General features: G+C 47.9%; 5 protein-coding genes across 6 annotated transcripts; 3 read left to right on the top strand and 2 right to left on the bottom strand.

Annotated features, from left to right (window-relative positions):
• Window positions 1-160: 160 nt before the first annotated feature.
• Window positions 161-1,777, bottom strand: LOC144899538 (uncharacterized). The gene is made up of 2 exons (XM_078792117.1): window positions 1,273-1,777; window positions 161-1,042 (listed from the first exon to the last, which is right to left on the bottom strand). The coding sequence occupies exons 1-2, from the start codon at window positions 1,445-1,447 to the stop codon at window positions 447-449; spliced, it is 771 nt and encodes a 256-aa protein (XP_078648243.1). The 5' UTR covers window positions 1,448-1,777; the 3' UTR covers window positions 161-446.
• Window positions 1,067-4,086, top strand: LOC144899537 (uncharacterized). The gene is made up of 2 exons (XM_078792115.1): window positions 1,067-1,762; window positions 2,558-4,086. The coding sequence occupies exons 1-2, from the start codon at window positions 1,639-1,641 to the stop codon at window positions 3,874-3,876; spliced, it is 1,443 nt and encodes a 480-aa protein (XP_078648241.1). The 5' UTR covers window positions 1,067-1,638; the 3' UTR covers window positions 3,877-4,086.
• Window positions 4,087-4,309: 223 nt separating this feature from the next.
• Window positions 4,310-6,790, top strand: LOC131101894 (uncharacterized). The gene is made up of 2 exons (XM_058047295.2): window positions 4,310-4,684; window positions 5,640-6,790. The coding sequence occupies exons 1-2, from the start codon at window positions 4,624-4,626 to the stop codon at window positions 6,584-6,586; spliced, it is 1,008 nt and encodes a 335-aa protein (XP_057903278.2). The 5' UTR covers window positions 4,310-4,623; the 3' UTR covers window positions 6,587-6,790.
• Window positions 6,791-8,236: 1,446 nt separating this feature from the next.
• Window positions 8,237-10,424, top strand: LOC131101398 (uncharacterized). 2 transcript variants are annotated; one of them, XM_078792116.1, is made up of 3 exons: window positions 8,237-8,356; window positions 8,944-9,866; window positions 10,406-10,424. In XM_078792116.1, the coding sequence occupies exons 1-2, from the start codon at window positions 8,302-8,304 to the stop codon at window positions 9,834-9,836; spliced, it is 948 nt and encodes a 315-aa protein (XP_078648242.1). In that variant the 5' UTR covers window positions 8,237-8,301; the 3' UTR covers window positions 9,837-9,866; window positions 10,406-10,424. The 2 variants fall into 2 exon arrangements, with proteins under 2 accessions (XP_078648242.1, XP_057902465.2); XM_058046482.2 differs by lacking the exon at window positions 10,406-10,424 and having other exon boundaries at window positions 8,944-9,878.
• Window positions 9,968-15,252, bottom strand: LOC131101393 (polyhomeotic-like protein 1). The gene is made up of 15 exons (XM_058046472.2): window positions 15,027-15,252; window positions 14,725-14,855; window positions 14,537-14,647; window positions 14,401-14,472; window positions 14,204-14,332; window positions 13,979-14,137; window positions 13,844-13,910; window positions 12,873-13,744; window positions 12,678-12,795; window positions 12,334-12,491; window positions 12,199-12,256; window positions 12,032-12,119; window positions 11,756-11,933; window positions 11,504-11,684; window positions 9,968-11,441 (listed from the first exon to the last, which is right to left on the bottom strand). Exons 2-15 carry the CDS (start codon window positions 14,848-14,850, stop codon window positions 11,290-11,292), a joined length of 2,469 nt encoding a protein of 822 aa, XP_057902455.2. The 5' UTR covers window positions 14,851-14,855; window positions 15,027-15,252; the 3' UTR covers window positions 9,968-11,289.
• Window positions 15,253-15,367: the final 115 nt, after the last annotated feature.

Genomic DNA, 15,367 nt, shown 5'->3' with positions numbered 1-15,367 from the left:
TTGGTGACTCCAAATTGTCCATAGGTATGAATGTGAGTGTGAATGGTTGTTTGTCTATATGTGCCCTGTGATTGGCTGGCCACCAGTCCAGGGTGTACCCCGCCTCTCGCCCGAAGACAGCTGGGATAGGCTCCAGCACCCCTGTGACCCTCGTAGAAAATGAATGAATGAATGACTACTTTAGTGTGAAGTATCCGTAAGGATATGGACATACTCTTGGTAGGCAACGTTTTAGCATTCCCAAATCCTTTATTCATGTACATTCTGTGTCTCTTATTCAATAAAAAATTAATTTCATTTTAGAATTGGCCCGTCATTAACACAATGCAAAACAAGCCTTATGATTTTCAGTGCTCCTGAATGCAGCCTATCACATGGCTCTTTGACACCTAAAATAGGAAGAGGCGAAAGACCGCAGAGGAAACAAGTCAGGCCGGTCCAAACACTCACAGCTTGCCGGCCGTGTGGAGTCTCATGTGGCGACTGACGTGTCCGCTGTATCGGAAGCACTTGTGACAAACTGCGCAACGGAAAGGTTTCTCTCCAGTGTGGACCCGGAAGTGTGAGACCAGTTCTCTGTGCTCCTTGAACCTTTTGGCGCACAGCGAGCAAGGGAACAGTTTCTCCCCGCTGTGAACTTTGAGGTGCTTCCTCAGGTACGACTTGCGGCTGAAGGTTTTGTCGCAAAGTGAGCATGTGAAAGGTTTGACGTGAGAGTTTGCATCGCTCGAAACTCGACCTGACATACTGGACCAGTCCCCTTCAGCCTGGGCCAGTGGACCCATGACGGAGTCTCCTTCGTGATGACTCGGCTCCTCTTCTCTGTTCTCCTCACTGCAGTCGTGATGAGGCAGGAACCAGTCAACTTGCTCTCCGTCATCTTCTTCGCTCTTCACATGGAACTTGCTGATGTCAGCCTCCTCCTCTTCCATTTTCACGTGGGGGGGCTCCTGCTCTTTCATGTGAGAGAGCTGCTGCTCCTGCTGCTCCACCCTGAAGGAGGAGGTGGGTTCTTCAGTCCTCAGCGGCAAGTGCTGGACATCTGCCGGACACCAGAACATAAACCCATGATAATTGTACGGATTGAAACGATCGTTTTAACAACTGGCCCTAGGGTATACGTCATCAATGTGCGTCTTCGCTAAGCTAAAGTAGCTACCAAGCGTTAGCTTTTACATTTTCAGTTTAGACGGCCTGCATTTTAGCATGAGCTAGCCTTGCGTTAGCGTGGCATGGCTAGCAATAGCAACGACACGTTTAGAGGAGACAAACCTTCGTGCGGCGGCTCCATTTCAGCTCTTCCACGAACACCCAGCAGCTTCCGATGGCGACTCTCCACCTCCTCTTCATACTCAATGATTGTTCTTTCCAAGTGTTCGAATATCTCCTCGACGGCCGCCGTCAGACGCTGGCTGACGAAGAGCTTCAAAGTTTCAAAGGTGGACATTTTTTTCTACACAGTCAAAAGACGGAACTCAACCTTAACAGTATTGCTATGGCCCCGAACCATAACAACCTAGAGAGGATATTCGACAAAGATTTCAAAATAATGTCTTCCTTCCCCGCGCTTCAGACTTGTTTCCGCTCTATTCTACTGCTGTTCGCTGCTCGGTGTTTTATTTTGAAAATCTCTCACGGATGTTAAGAAAACGAACACTACGAAGCCCAACTGCAGAAAACGGGAGCATCTGGTTTAAAAAAAAAGAGATGGACAAACATCTAAAGTCAGTTCCAAATCCCGAACCGAAGGCGAAACGTGAAGGTTCGTCATATTTTAACATTTAGTCATGTTTTACGAACCCAGCTCAGACGCTGCTAAGCTAAGGAAGCTAAAGCTAGCTCAACAGCCGCGGCTAGCTCCTGCTACATTACCTTACATTGTCTTCAATGTCACACATATTGTGACACTATCGTCTACCTCGTTGTTGTGTACCTGAAATAAACATTTCCTACTTCTGCTGTATGCCCGGTGTGGGGCCACGGTGCTTCCCCCGACACCCACTGCCGAAAAAGGGCCGTAGGAACAACAGCGTTGCCAGATGGGAAATTAGAAATAATTGTACCAGATGCTTGGTATTACCGTATTTTTAGGAACATTACCGTAAATGCCAGATTTGGGATCAACTCCTATTGCGGAAAATCATAAAAAATAATAACTAAAATCTCAGTTGGAGAAAATCTGCCACTGGGAAAACAGCGCCCCCGCGTGGCCATAAAGAGGCAGGTGAGACAATGCACCATATGAGGCGCAGTGCAGGATGTATCCCGTTTGTGTTTGCAATGCTTTAAACATTTTTGGATGTATATGTTGTGCATCGTACACATAATTAATCCTTTTTCATTTCCAATACACGCACACACACGGGTTTATAAGACAGATGTAATAAATTCATCACTACAAGCAAGTATGATAAGATAACTTGTGTAGTGTTAAGCGTTTTCTGACAATGTTCAAGCTCAGACATGCGACATGAAAACAATCTGCCCTTTCCTAATGATCATTTTACATTTTGTTTATTTCATTGCCTTCTGACATGAATTGATGTGTTTGTTTCAGTGTTGCCATCAGACGTCCTCAAAGTGGTGGTCGTGAAAGAAGAGCAGCAGGAGGAGCCAGAGCCCCCCCGCATGAAAGAGGAAGCAGAGGAGGCCGACATCGGTGAGTTCCGTGTGAAGAATGAAGACGATGATGACGAGGAAGCCGAGTGGCCGCTGCTTGGTCGCAGTGAAGAGAAGACCGCTGGTCAAGAGGATGACTACGGCTTCGGTCCGCTGTCAGACTGCGAGGACACAACATCACAATCCAATGACGCCGATGACAGTGACCGCACTGACGAACAGCTGAAGACGAAGAAACGCTCGAAAGGCCACTTGAAATGTTCCCAGTGCGACAAAAGGTTTGTCCATGAGAAAAATCTGACGAGACACATGAAGATCCACGCAGTGCACCCAAACCTGACGTGCTCGTTCTGCAGCAGGACATTCAAGCAGCGCTCGGATTTAATCGTTCATTGTCGTATTCACACCGGAGAGAAACCTTTCACTTGCTCAGTTTGTGGCGGTAGTTTCTCCCAAAAGGGCAGTTTGGTGAGACATACTAGAAGTCACACGGGAGAGAAACCCTTTTCCTGCTCACAGTGTGATGCCAGCTTCCGTCGGCGGTCAGCTTTGGTCAAACACGGGAGAACCCACACAGGAGAGAAACCTTACCCCTGCTCGGTGTGCGCAAAGAGGTTCTCCGATAAGAAAAATATGACGATACACATGAGAACGCACACCGGTGAGAAACCGTTTTGTTGCTCGATTTGCGGAGAAAGATTCTCCGATAAGAAAAATATGATGATACACATGAGAACCCACAGCGGCGAGAAACCTTTCTGCTGCACGATTTGCGGCGAGCGGTTTTCTCAGAGGTGCAGTCTGATGAGACACACGAGGACTCACACGGGAGAGAAACCCTTCACCTGCTCAGTTTGCGCTAAAAGCTTCTCTGTGAAGAAAAACATGATGACACACATGAGGACACACTCTGGAGAAAAACCCTATCCGTGTCCAATTTGCGGCAAAAGTTTCTCCATTAAGAAAAACATGATGACGCACATGAGAACGCACACTGGGGAGAAACCCTTCTCATGCATGGTGTGTGCAAAAAGATTCTCAGACAAGAAGAACATGATGATACACATGAGAACACACACGGGAGAGAAACCTTTCCCTTGTCCGGTGTGTGCTAAAAGCTTCTCGGTGAAGAAGAACATGATGAGACACATGAGAACGCACACCGGTGAGAAACCCTTCTCTTGCTCAGTGTGCAATGAGCACTTCTCTCAAAAGGGGAGCATGATGAGACACACAAGGACACATTTTCCTCATTGACGTGTGCTGATGACAAGTGTGGGATGAGTGAGGTCCACGTGGACATGATGCTGATGAATGTGATGGACATGAGACATATTCTGGTTTTCACATTTTCGTTTACTGACATGTTTGATGTAACTTGCTACATCGACAACATAAATAAATAATAAATAATCATCTTTACTGGAGGAATGCATAAACAAAGACTACAGTCGTCTCTAATTACTACCCCACTGTAAAGGGAAGTATGAGTGTTATTTCATGTCTAGGGCTCTAATAATGTTTAAAAAAATCATTAACTATGATTCGTTTATCAACAAACAACCACGAAAAATGAGGGATTACTGTGCAAGTGTTGCCAGGACAACACTAAGCCACGCCCCCCGATTTGTCGCTAATTAACCCTGTTACATTATACATAGTTTTTTTATCGTTATTGAAAATATAAACGGTCAAAGTGTGGACATTTTGCACCAATCAGACGAAAACCGAGCAATGTCTTCATTTGTAACGTTCAATTATTCTTCCAAGACCGGTCATAACAACCGAAGGAGGATGTCCGGGTTGACTTCCACAATAAACTACGACGACCCGCCTAAAAGACGTTTTTGAGCTGTGTTGACATCACTTGGTTGCGACAAGGAATTTTATTTTGAAAGTTTTTTTCCCGGATGTAGAGAAAAGCACACGACGCCGCGGAGAAAATGGTAGCGTGAAAACAACAACAAAAAAACACAACAAAAACGTAAACATTTGGTTCTAAAAATGGAAATGGAGCAACATCTGCCACAACGTTTGCACCCAGAAACGCAGTTAAAATGTGAAGGTTTGTGATATTTCTACTCTACTTGTTTTACGACCACAGCAGCTACATTGCTAAGCTAATGCTAGCGCAGCACCGACTATTCGCCGGTGCTCCAGCGCTCATTTGCTGACACAAGGAGCATTTTATACACGCTTTTTGGGCCTTGAATGTGCTTTTCATGTAATTAATAAATTGTTTAACTCCTATTCAATAGTAAATCGACTCACGTGAATGTTCAGCGTAAATAACAGAAGCAAGATGGTGGTTGGAAACATTACATTACCTTTTAGATTACTGGACCCAAGTGTCAAGTGCACTACATGCACTTAGACCTTTAATGACGTCATGCACTAAATCCTTAATTTCCAGTTAGGACTACTTGTTACCATAAAGAAAGAAAGAAAAGGACTACAGAGAAATGAATTTAACGTCACATCGGGGTCAAAGTTGAATTCATGGATAACGTCGGCCATAGTTTCTGTGCAGATGAGCCAAACAGTTTTGTGTGTTCATTACGTGCAGAGGTGAAGCTGGTTGTTGTCTTTGTGGATTTCAAAATTGAAAAAAAGAGCTCCTCAGAAATGTACAAAATAGCACTAAAAATGCAGGACACAAAAAGTGGGCAAAAACCACAAAAAAGCAAAACAAATATGTTTCGAAATACGAGAGAATGTTCTTTTTTTTCATGCCACAAGCAATGCGGAGCCCCCGGTGAGTTGTTTTGCTTGTTGAGAAGTCTCTGTTTTGAAAAAGACAACCTCGAGGGGTCTGAATAGATGCTAAATATAGCGACAAGGTCACTAAGTTGGCAACACTGATCCCTCTTGCTACATCTTCTTATTCTCCGGCAGACCAGGTGCGTATACAGTGTGCTAAGATGCAGAGATATGACACGCTGCATTCACAGACAGTCCCATGATGTGTTTATGGGCGAGGAGTCAGTCTTCCCTGGTGTTAATACGCGTGTTTGTTTCAGTGTTGCCATCAGACGTCCTCAAAGTGGTGGTTGTGAAAGAGGAGCAGCAGGAGGAGCCAGACGCCCCACACATGAAAGAGGAAGAGGAGGAGGCTGACATCTGCAAGTTCCTTGTGAAGAGTGAAGAAGAAGAAGCTGAGTGGTCACGGCTTCATCGCAGTCCCAGCGAGCAGGCAACGTGCGGTCAAGAAGCGGAGTACGTGTTAGGTCCGCGTGTTCAGGTTGACATTAGGTCGGACTGCGGCGACACGGACGTTAGTGAGGATGACTGGATCAGCAACACCGCGCCCGCCTTCAGGCCCACGGACTGCAGGGATGTGGGCGTGAGCGAGAGGTTGGAGCCTCGCGAAGAGTCGCTGGCGTGCTCGCAATGCGGGAAGACGTTTCCGTCCAAGTTGAGCCTGAAGTGGCACAAGAAGGTTCACGCGGAGAAACTCTTCAGTTGCATCGTTTGCAGCAAAAGATTCAGGAAGCGCTCGGACTTGGTGGTTCACTTTCGCATCCATTCTGGGGAGAAACCATATTCATGCTCGGTGTGCAACGGCAGCTTCGCTAAGAGCAACGCCTTGGTTCAGCACATGCGAACGCACACCGGCGCCAAACCGTTCAGCTGCTCCGTGTGCGCCAAGAGCTTCTCTCAGAAGGGTCACATGACCACGCACATGCGCACGCACACCGGCGCCAAACCCTTCTCTTGCTCGCTCTGCGGGCGGATGTTTTCCGAGAAGGGTCACTTGACTAGGCACGTGGCGGCGCACTCTGGGGAGAAACCGTTCACCTGCTCGGTGTGCGGCAAAAGGTTCTCTCAGAAGGGTCACATGACAACACACATGGTGGCCCACACCGGGGAGAAACCATTCAGCTGCGACGTTTGCGAGCAACGCTTCACGTGGCATTCACAGTTTAAAAGACACAAGTGTGCTGGGGGGAAGAGCGCCACCTTGTGATGCCGCCTCCCTTCTCCCGGTGATGCGTGGGACGTCTTCCGCATCAACTGTTGTCTTCTTGTTCCATCACTGTTGTGGAGTGCGGATAGAAGTACTTTTTACTCATTAAAGGACATAAATTGTGCATGTCCACTCTGTTTTTGCATCCATACACATCAGCCGTTGTCCTTTTACAGACTGGGACATGTATTGGCCTCTTGGAGTCACCTTCATCCTTCCTGCTGGGCTGTAGCGCTGGCCATGGTAGCGCTGCATCTAGCGTTTACTAAGTACATACATTTATTTAAGCCCATACGCCTTGGAAGCAAACAATGGTGCATCATTATGAAAATAAAATTGTAAACATAATTCCCAGGTGAGCTTCAATTACAATATTATATTAGTTAAATCCAATATTTTTTTGTGCAAGTCTAGTCTTTTAGATATAAAAATAATCAGTTTTAACTCTTGGGCGAATGCATCCGCCATGGGATGATTATCCAACACCTACAAGCAGAAGGATGCTGATAAAGCAGCGCCAAGGACGTGTGGCGTTTTTAACTGTCCTACAATGCCGTGATGTCTGTTTCAGTTTTACCTCCGGGTGTCAGAAAGGTGATTGACACTGATGACAGTGTCCACGCTGAAGAACATCTGAAATGTTCTCAACGTGACAAATGTTTAAATAACAAGAGGATGCTGACAAGACACACGAGGAGCCGCAAAGGAGTCCCAACTCTGACTTGCCCGTTTTGCAGCAGGACATTCAAGAATCTCTCAGATTTAAAGGTCACTCTCGTAGTCACACCGTAGAGAAACCCGTCACTTGCTCACTTTGTGCCAGAATGTTCTCCTAAAAGGGCAGTTTGACTAGACACACAAGGAGTCCCACAGGAGAGAAACCTTTTTCCTGCTCACTGTGCGACACAAGCTACTGTCAGCGGTCAGCTTTAGTCAAACACACAAGGAGATAAACCTTTCCCCTGCTTGGTGTGCGCGAAAATGTTGTTGGACAAGAAGAGCATGTTGACACACATGAGGACACACACTGGAGAGACACCTTTTGGCTGCAGCGTGTGTGCTAAAAGATTCAGACATCACTATCAGATTCACAGGCACACGCGCTGCTAGCAGCAGCCAATGAATGTCTTTCCTGTTTTTAGGTTTAACATCATCAATCATATTTACACATAATACTTAAGCATCCACTCACTCCTACAATGTATATATTACATATTTTTATTATGATAAAATATTAATGACATTATAATAAATTACATGCAATGAATTCTATTTTTAATCTTTTTCTACTTTTATTGCTGCTACCGTGCTTCCTGCCAATGGGAGCAAACTAGAGCCGGGCGAGTTTGTTATCAATCCAATACCATAATAATAAACATCCATTTAGCTACGAATATGTAACATCACAATTGTATAATATATTTATAATGTAATATTATACATAATATTTCCATAAATAAACGACCCACGACACGTGGATTATCAACAAACCATTAGTTGTTTAACAGGTTACTTTTTCAGTTTTTAAAAGGCCAGAGTGAAAATTACAAGCGTTATGTCTCATCCAGGTTGGATTTCAAAATACGGCTCGGGGACGACTCGGCGCTTGCATTTTACGTGCGAGGCCACGGTAAAACATTTTATTGTGAAGTACGTTTCCGGATGTTACAATAACGAAAGCACGTAAACTACCAACCCTTATCCGGGACAGCTAGATGGACGAACGCCCGCAAATAGGTTTACCTCCTGAAACGAAGCCGAAATGTGAAGGTTTGTGATATTCTACACGACAAACGAACACAACATTGCTAATGACGAACATAGCGGCTACATGGCAATGCTAAACTAGCTAAACCTCCACGCAGTTAGCCGCAGCTAGCTCAATGCTACAATGTTCTCTTTTCTACACATTGTTTGACGTAGCGTTTGCAATGCCGACCTTATACACGTTTCACTGTTTTTATTTCCTACTGTAAAATTGTGTTTGTTAAAGTTTGAGGTTGTAGCCAGTCGTTGAGCGTAAATAAGTTGTGTGGGGAAAATAATCGCTGTGATAATTCAATACGGTTGTAATAACACGGATTTAGTCAATTTAATTCCCTTCCAAACTAAAAAGGAGGGTCGTTAAAAATGTCTTTGAACCTAAATGAAAGAAATGTTATTTGGTACCACACATTTTTAGGGGTCATAATAGATGACAGAGCGAGCTTATGTAAAAGAAATATTAAACATATACGTCACAAAGTGGCGTGGTCTGGGCCAAATTAGCTCCATGCTCTTTACTGTTGTTAGCCACACCTGACATTTACTCTCTGTTTGTCATCGGTTTACGTAAAACTGTTCGATCTGCGTTTCAGTCTTGCCATCAGACGTGCTGAAAGTGGTCGTTGGTGAAGAGGAGCAGCAGGAGCGGAGCTTCAAGGTGAAGCAAGAGGAGCCAGAGACCCCCCACATTAAAGAGGAAGAGGATGAGCACAGCATCAGTCAGGAGGAAGAGGAGCATCAGTGGCTGGAGGAGGCTGACATCAGCAAGGTACACGTGAAGAGTGAAGGTGAGGATCAGGAGCAAGGCGAGTGGTCAAAGTGTCATCAGAGAGAGGAGCAGGCGAGCCGTCAAGAGGCCGACCTGGTCTTAGGTGCACTGTCAGACTGTGAAGACACAGCATCGCCAGCATCTACGGACACTGGTGACAGCGACCACACTGAAGAACCCCTGAAGGGGGACCGCATGAAACACTTTCAGTGTTCTCAATGTGACAAACGTTTTGGAAAAAGGAAAAACCTGACAACCCACATGTCCCTTCACACGCTAGAAACTCCTTTCAGTTGCTCGTTTTGCAGTAAAACCTTTAAGAAGCGCTCCAATTTAATTGCCCACTGTCGCATTCACACCGGAGAGAAACCTTTCTCCTGCTCACTTTGTGGTCTCAGGTTCTCTCAGAAAGGCAGCTTAGTGAGACACACCACGACTCACACGGGAGAGAAGACCTTCACCTGCTCCATCTGCAACATAAGTTTGTGCCAGCGCTCCGACTTAATCGTCCACTCTCGCATTCACACTGGAGAGAAACCTTTCACTTGCTCACTCTGTGGTGTCAAATTCTCCCAGAAAGGCAGTTTGGCCAGACACGAGAGAAGTCACACCGGAGAGAAACCTTTCTCTTGCTCAATCTGCAACAGCAGCTACAGTCGGCGGTCAGCTTTGGTCCATCACATGAGGACACACACGGGGGAGGAGCCAACGAGTTGACTATGTGATGAAAACCTGGAACTTTGACTGGTAATGTTATTATATATTTTATAGTATTCATTCTCATGAGCAACATCCAATATGCTAATCTAATCAAATCAAACCTTCCTTGCCTTAAAGCAGGGGTGTCCCAAGTGCAGCACTGGGCTTGTTTTTATTAGCAAAAGACAAAAGACCAGCAAAAATGAGAAAAATAGAGCAGACATGCACAATGCGAGTAGGAAAAAAGGTGAAATGTTGATGCTAACTCGCAAGATAAGATGATCCATGAGATTGGGTCAGCGGACACTTTGGTTTTGTTGCTGATGGCTTGTATTTAATTACTGAATAAATGGATGATGCAAGAAAGATTTAAATGTGCACCCTTAAACCTAAAAACATTTAACTTTATGCTACTGAAATGAAGTTATTATTTTTCCTCATGGTATTCTTGTAAAATACATTTACTTGTTAGATTGGAACCTTTTTCTCTGAATATTTTGGCTTTATTCTTGTAAAATTCTAACTTTTTTTGTTTTCTAATTAATTTATATTTTTACAATGTACCACGGACCACAAATGGCCCCCAGATGGCTCAAAGAGGACCTTCTTCACCTCCTTTGTAAACTGAAGTATGTCACTAATTATATCTGGTCTTCTGTTGCCATCCTTATTCCGCCACATGAAGGCAGGGGGCGCTGTTTCAAGTATAGCGACACAAACAATGGTCTCTGCTCTCTGCAAAAAAAGCCTGCATCCCAGCATTTGGAAGAAAAGCCTTGTATCCATGGCAACGACACAGACGGCTATAAAAAGCAGCACTCTGCTTCATTTCAACCAAATCCTTCATGTTTTATTCGCTAAGATTCTGAACACGTTGAGCTTCGTAGCGGGCTTGCCCTGTTCACACTTTTTTGTTTCTTACACGGCTAAGTGCTTTGGAAGGAATAAATAGAGGTCGGACATCTGATGATGACCCAAGAACCTTCTAGAAGTCACTGATGATGGCAATCTCTACCTAGCAAGCTATAAAATGTTGCTACAGGATAACGTCCTTGACCAAGGTCACGCTGGATTGAAAGATCCATAAAATTGTCAAGGTCCAAACAGAACACACACGAGTTAAATACAAACACGCACACATAACACAGAACGTTAGGGTGGACCTATGCATCCACTCATGTCCAAGTGCTTGTTTAGTCCGACATGATCAAGTCCAAGTCCGGATCAGGTCGGACTGCTCGTAAGAAATATGGTTTGGACAATCAGGAGTCCAAAACCGACTCCTGGGATGTCCTTTTCAGGTTTTGTCTAATGAGACTAACGTCAACACTGAGGACGTGGTCCCGTCCAAATGGACTCAAAGACAAAACCACTAATGAAGGAATCATAAAACTGCATGACTTCCTTTCTTCTGTCCAACGTTTGGTCACAGAAAATAGGACAGGTTTGGTACCTCCACTTTGGGCCAGCCTCAGTCCCGCAGGTTGTTGATGTGAGCGCAGATCTTGAGGGCGGGGCCCAACTTGATGTTCATGGTGGAGACGAGGTGCTCCTCCTTCAGCAGCAGCAGGGCCTGTCCGTCAATCTCCTGAGACATGAAGTGTGAGGCCAGCTCCTCGCAGCCTGCAGGGAGGAAGAGATTAGAGGCGGGGCAGACCGTCGGTGAGAGACGAAGACGTGCGCACCTTGTAACGAGGAAATAAACTGCGACACTTGGTCAACGCTCCAGTGGGTGGGGCTTGAAGGCGGGCAGCTGAGGGTGGAAGTCTCCTTGGCGTGGCAGGAGGCGGGCGAGAGAGACACAGGGTTGTCCTCGTCCTCCTCGCCGCTGGACTCTGTGTCTGAGCGGCTGGACTCGGAGCGGCGCTGTGGTGCAGTGCCGGTTATACGTCACAACTTGAACATGAAACTATTTTTTTTTTTTAAACCCATCTCACCGTGACAGGAAGCGGCCTTCCCGCTATCTTGGCGCTCGCTATCTCTGAGCTGGTCCTGCGAGGAACCCTCCTCCTGGCCGCGCCTCCTTCGTCGTCCGAGTGGGACAGGTGACCTTGACGGGGGAGCGGGTTGCAGTCCCGGGCCTGCCGCACACGAAGCCTGAAGCTGACGTTGTACCTGAAAAAGCATGGCAGACACACACACTCTGTTGTGTTAACAGTAACAGTAACAGACGACACACACACACACACGCTGACTTGTGTTGTTGTTTTCACCTCTTGGCACACAAAATGGAGCAAAACCTTTTACTTCCTCGGAACTGGCTGGCGGGGGCATACTTCTTACAGTACTCGCACTCCAACACTGTGGGGGAGGGCCGAGATGATGATGTCACCGGTACCGGTCAAACATGTGACGATGACGTGTGAAAGAAGACACTGACCCGTTTCCGTGGTAACAGACTCATCCTCCCCTGCTGAGTCTTTGATTGGTCCACACACCTGTCAGTCGAGCATCAGGGACAAAATGCAGGTCAAAAAGTTTCAAAGTTTGACATGAACACATTCCCAGAACTTACAGGGAAAGGCTCCGCCCCTTCCTGGATGACAAAGCCCTCAATGAGGTGCGTGAGGACGTGTGGTTTAACCACAGCTTGTGGGGGAGGAGCCTTCTCTCTTCGACCACAAGCCCCCCGTGACACCGGCAGGGAGGGTGGGGCTGGAGGAGGGGCGGAGACTGTCGGACAAAGAAAGAGAAGTCAATTGTTGTGTACAGTCCAGGCAGACATTCACTGGACCATTCTCCTACATCTGGGATGTCCAAAGTGTGAATCAGGGGCCATTTCTGGCCCACAGATAAAAAAAAAAACAAGGATAGAAAAATTTTAAAAAATGACAAAAAGAGTGTTAACTGTTGGTTTACCTGTTTCCATGGAAACAGGGGCGCGAGCCGAGACGCCATCTTTAATGGGAAGCAGCTGCGGGGGGGAGGGGGCATCTTCCTCCAACTTGCGTTTGAGTGAGCCGGTCGCGTTTTTTACCTACAAAGAGGTCCAACAACATGTTGCTCTCACTGAAAGAGCTGATATTTGACCTATGACCTCTTCAGACAGCTCACCTGCGCTGTCGGACTGTCCGCTGAGTCGCCATTGGTCGCCAGGGGGACACGGGGAAGCAAGGAGGCAGGAGAGGAGACCGTAGCAGACTGAGAGGAGGCGGGGCTTACAGTGAGGGGTCCATTCTGACTCTGACTGCCACAAACCTTAGAGGTCAGAGGAAGTGGGGGGGTCTCTTGGGACAGCGCCTTCACACCCAGCCCTGCACCAATGACCCCGCTCTCTCTAGAGGCAATGGACGCCACCATGGTGAGCAGGCTGGATGAGCTGGCGAGGATGGCGGCCCCTTCCTGTCCGCAGCCCCCCCGGGCTAAGGCTAAAGCCTGGCCATTTCCCAGCGTGCTCTGCCTGGCGCCCACGATCTGAATGGGGATGTGTGGTGTCTGGACGGTGCTGCTGGCTGGTGGCGGAGCCGGCATGATGGGAGGGGGATTTCTGGAAGGTAGCTGCAGGGGCAGGCGCAGACCCTGAAGAGTTTTAGGCTGGATGGGAACGGGGCCGTTGCTGTGACCCAGTTTGTCCCCGCCCAGTGAGCTCTTCTGCAGAGGTTGCACCACTAACGTCTGAGCGCTGACCGCCGGCTTGATGGTCGCTGTGCCGACTGGGTACGCACGTGCCTGCGATGCCGCGGTGGATGTGAGGACCAGAGCATGTGCTGCAGCGGGGGGCGCAGTCCCTGTGGCGAGGGTCCGGGCCCCGTGAAGCAAAAGTTGTGAGAGAGGGACAGAGGAGGAGGCGGAGCCAGAAGAGGACGAAGGAGGGGGTGCTTTGAGGTTGGTGGGCTGAGGATAGGTAGGGATTTTGATGGGGGGCGGCTGAAGCTGACTGGCTTTGTTGGGAGTCTGGGGGGTGGACTGGACCAGTGAGTAGGCAGCTACACACACACAAAAAAAAGAGACAAGTGCTTTTATTTTTTTGACTACGTTCACTTCCTGTTGAACAAGCTTCTAGTAGTTTTGGACTTTTGGTTCACCTGCATCGCTCTTCTCAGTCTTGACAACTTTTGCACCGGACACGCCCCGAACAGCAAGGTTCTGGACCTGAAGGAGACACGGTAAGAACGCCTCCGTGTGGTGAGGACACTACGTTGTCTGCTCGCATCACTAACCTGATCGCCATCAGTTTGACAGCTGGAGGAGGATGTGGCCACTACTTCCTGTTTCCGAGGCTGAGGCAGCTGAGGGACGGTCGCCACAGCAGCAGTCGCCGTGTTCCCGGGCATGAAAATGAGCTGCGAGGAGATGGGCGCTCTCAGAGAGCGGTTGACCTGCGGGACGGAGGGGATCGGATGAGAACAAAACCTTGAGAATGTGACGAGTAAAAACATACGCACCCTCAGATACATTTGTCCCCGTCCCCCAGGTCCGCCACTCAGCAGAACCGACTGGCTGATGGTGGTCGTTGCTGAGACTCCGACGGGGCGGCTGCTGGCTGGGGAGGTGGAACCAGACGTCACGCTGGCCTGAAACAACAACAAGATGTCACCTGTTGCAATGTATGTCTTTGGAATTTTACTGTCATGGTGCCTACTGCTGAGGAGCTGGCGGTCTGAGCGGAGCCACTGCTGGATGGGCCGGGCGGACGACCCGCAGCCAGACTCGCCTGGAGGGAAGACAAATTTAACTAGCATACCATTAGCATTTTGATGAGACGGACACACTTTTACCTGCTGCACGGCTGCCAGGTTCTGCAGCTGCGCCTTGTTGATGTGCTGCTGCAGCATCAGCTGCTGGAAGTACTGAGCGGCGTGCGGTTGCCTCTGGAGTGCCTGCAGGGCCTTCATGGTGGCGAGAGACCACCAACATGATGATGATGGTTTGGAGACAAACACACACACACACACACATTAATTACCTGCACAGCCTGTCTTTCATACAGAGACATGGAGTTCATGGCAGAGGGGCGGGCACTCGTTCCAGACGCATTGCTCTCATTGGCCGACGGCTCCTGCTGCTGGTTCTTTTCTCCTTCCGTCTCCATGGTGACTGAGAACACACAGAAGATGTCAATGAATGATGGAACAATGACAGATAGCCAGTCAGCAGAATCAGAACCACATGGCCATGACCATTCAACTGAGAATTAAAGCAACACTATGGGGGAGGAGCTCAGTGAGATTGGCAGAATGTGATAAAACAAAGCATCGAACACCTAACCTTAGCAAGCTAGCTAGCTAGCAACCTCTTCAAGCTTCCTCTCGACACCGGCCCTCTTCTTCTTCTGCCACGCCCTGTCGCCGAGCAGTCGCAGCGACTCGGTTGGTTCTGGGACGTCTCTGTGGGGTTCCGGTGGGGTGGTTCCGCTGGACGGAACCGCAGACGCAGCGACACATCTGCAGCTGATGTTAGCACGACCACGCCCACTTTTCTTCCGCCGCGCGACGTTTTTCGGCGCGCAGAGATGACGTCAGCGGACCTTATGAATAATGATCCAACAGGCTGTTGACAAGAAAGCATTCTGCATCTCAGCAGAAAACCAGACAATTACGGTGGAATTC

This window comes from Doryrhamphus excisus, linkage group LG7 (genome assembly GCF_037039965.1).
Source record: "Doryrhamphus excisus strain RoL-2023G ecotype Guam linkage group LG7, RoL_Dexc_Guam_v1.1, whole genome shotgun sequence".
Lineage (NCBI taxonomy): Eukaryota > Metazoa > Chordata > Actinopteri > Syngnathiformes > Syngnathidae > Doryrhamphus > Doryrhamphus excisus.
Note: the sequence above shows the minus strand (reverse complement) of the source record. Positions and strands in the feature narration are given on the sequence as shown.

Excerpts from the sequence above, each read along its gene's own strand:
- LOC131101398 (XM_078792116.1), top strand. The coding sequence starts at position 8,302 with ATGGACGAACGCCCGCAAATAGGTTTACCTCCTGAAACGAAGCCGAAA. Across the intron at positions 8,357-8,943 it reads AACGAAGCCGAAATGTGAAG|TCTTGCCATCAGACGTGCTG; the intron begins GTTTGTGATATT and ends TCTGCGTTTCAG.
- LOC144899538 (XM_078792117.1), bottom strand. The coding sequence starts at position 1,447 with ATGTCCACCTTTGAAACTTTGAAGCTCTTCGTCAGCCAGCGTCTGACG. Across the intron at positions 1,043-1,272 it reads AATGGAGCCGCCGCACGAAG|ATGTCCAGCACTTGCCGCTG; the intron begins GTTTGTCTCCTC and ends GGTGTCCGGCAG.
- LOC131101894 (XM_058047295.2), top strand. The coding sequence starts at position 4,624 with ATGGAAATGGAGCAACATCTGCCACAACGTTTGCACCCAGAAACGCAG. Across the intron at positions 4,685-5,639 it reads AACGCAGTTAAAATGTGAAG|TGTTGCCATCAGACGTCCTC; the intron begins GTTTGTGATATT and ends TGTTTGTTTCAG.
- LOC144899537 (XM_078792115.1), top strand. The coding sequence starts at position 1,639 with ATGTTAAGAAAACGAACACTACGAAGCCCAACTGCAGAAAACGGGAGC. Across the intron at positions 1,763-2,557 it reads ACCGAAGGCGAAACGTGAAG|TGTTGCCATCAGACGTCCTC; the intron begins GTTCGTCATATT and ends TGTTTGTTTCAG.
- LOC131101393 (XM_058046472.2), bottom strand. The coding sequence starts at position 14,850 with ATGGAGACGGAAGGAGAAAAGAACCAGCAGCAGGAGCCGTCGGCCAAT. Across the intron at positions 14,333-14,400 it reads AGACCGCCAGCTCCTCAGCA|GCCAGCGTGACGTCTGGTTC; the intron begins GTAGGCACCATG and ends TTGTTGTTTCAG. Across the intron at positions 14,138-14,203 it reads GGGGACAAATGTATCTGAGG|GTCAACCGCTCTCTGAGAGC; the intron begins GTGCGTATGTTT and ends TCCGTCCCGCAG.